This window comes from Rhagoletis pomonella, unplaced genomic scaffold (genome assembly GCF_013731165.1).
Source record: "Rhagoletis pomonella isolate Grant_MI unplaced genomic scaffold, Rhpom_1.0 Rhpom_scaffold_17769, whole genome shotgun sequence".
In the NCBI taxonomy this organism is placed as follows: Eukaryota; Metazoa; Arthropoda; class Insecta; order Diptera; family Tephritidae; genus Rhagoletis; species Rhagoletis pomonella.
In genome coordinates this window covers 1-1,483 of record NW_023476299.1, presented here as the reverse complement: position 1 = coordinate 1,483, position 1,483 = coordinate 1, and the positions used below count along the sequence as shown (strand labels likewise).

Below are 1,483 nucleotides of genomic sequence, written 5' to 3'. Positions count from 1 at the left end.
CAGGAGTAAGACCCCTATCGATCCTAATATTATTATTTTTAATAAGAGCAATATATGTACGTATTGTACACTTATACTTCCTAATTATACGCACTTATTTGTGTATTTTTTTAACGTATGGTAGCATACATTTTGTATTACTGTCAGCCATTGTTATTTCTGCTTGTTTGTGAAATGTGCAAACGTTTGTGAAAACATTTATAAACGCGTTTTAATAATTAATTAATTAAGAATTGTATATTAAAGTGGAAATCTCATGCCGGGGTTTTAATGTAACTATTTTGAGGAGGGTGTACATAAATAAAGTGTTTATTGTGTGAAATACCGCCGAGAGGTTAGTTCAATTTACAAACTTTAACAACAAATAACTTAAAAACTAGAAGCCTGCTGCGGCTAAAAGTATATATATTTGCAATCAGGAGAACTCCCTCTATCGTTCCATAGCTACCTTAATGCGGAACTCCGGGGATGCCAAACTAAATTGCAGCCTTTCAACCCCTTTTTTTAAGACTGATCCATTATTGGAAAATTTTCCCGTTTATTTCATTTACTGATCAGGGTTTTAATGAATTAACACGTTCATGCTATTTTGTTGGGCGGAGCAACAAAATACAGCCTATTTATTTAAATGAAACACACACGAACTTCCAATATTTTTACCATCTATGTACGACGTTACGACCTATATTTGCTTGCATCATTGATCTTTTACTAGATAGTTTGCTAAAATAGGCAGTTCACGTTTCCATAGCCTGTTTTTCTAAATGTACTTTCAGTTGTTGATTAAAATCGTCTTCGACATTGTCATCATCCCAATTATCTTCCCACACGTTGATCTCGTCTTGGTCATCATCAGCAATATTAAAATCTGGAAATATTCTATTATGTATAAATTTCACAAAGTAGGTACAATATGAATCAACCACCTTCAGCTGGGAACTCTTCAAATTCATCATCTTCCTCCAAAAGCCCCAAATCTCCTTTAGCGTTCTTTTCCTTGTCTTTTTCGGACGACATTTTTATCACACTAAAATTGAGATCCCTTTAGTTTAAGAAAATGTAAATCTGCAAATTAATAGAAATGGAAAAATATCGACGATATTATCGATATATCGATGGTTTGTGTATGAAAACCAATACTATCGACCCCAGTGATGAAATTCATGCTACAATTGCATGTGCATCGTACATTTTGGGTACATTTGAATCTCAAAAGTACATTGGCGCATATTCATAGTCATATTTAGGGCCGGTTGCGCAAAGCCTGGTTGACACTAATCCCCGGTTAAACATCGTTATTTGCATGGAGCCGAAAACGTCGATAACGATGTTAATCGGTGATTAGTGTCAATCAGGCTTTGAGCAACCATCCCTTAGTACTCAAATAAGGGCCGGTTGTTCAATGTCTGATTAGCACAAATCGGGGAGAGAAGCTCCGGTTAAGCACAACTACTGCTTTATCGATCACATGTTACATGCATGA

General features: G+C 35.3%; 1 protein-coding gene across 1 annotated transcript; it reads right to left on the bottom strand.

Annotated features, from left to right (window-relative positions):
• Nucleotides 1-578: 578 nt before the first annotated feature.
• LOC118757424 (probable 26S proteasome complex subunit sem1) lies at nucleotides 579-1,205 on the bottom strand. Its single transcript, XM_036492135.1, has 2 exons — nucleotides 927-1,205; nucleotides 579-868 (listed from the first exon to the last, which is right to left on the bottom strand). The coding sequence occupies exons 1-2, from the start codon at nucleotides 1,015-1,017 to the stop codon at nucleotides 738-740; spliced, it is 222 nt and encodes a 73-aa protein (XP_036348028.1). The 5' UTR covers nucleotides 1,018-1,205; the 3' UTR covers nucleotides 579-737.
• Nucleotides 1,206-1,483: the final 278 nt, after the last annotated feature.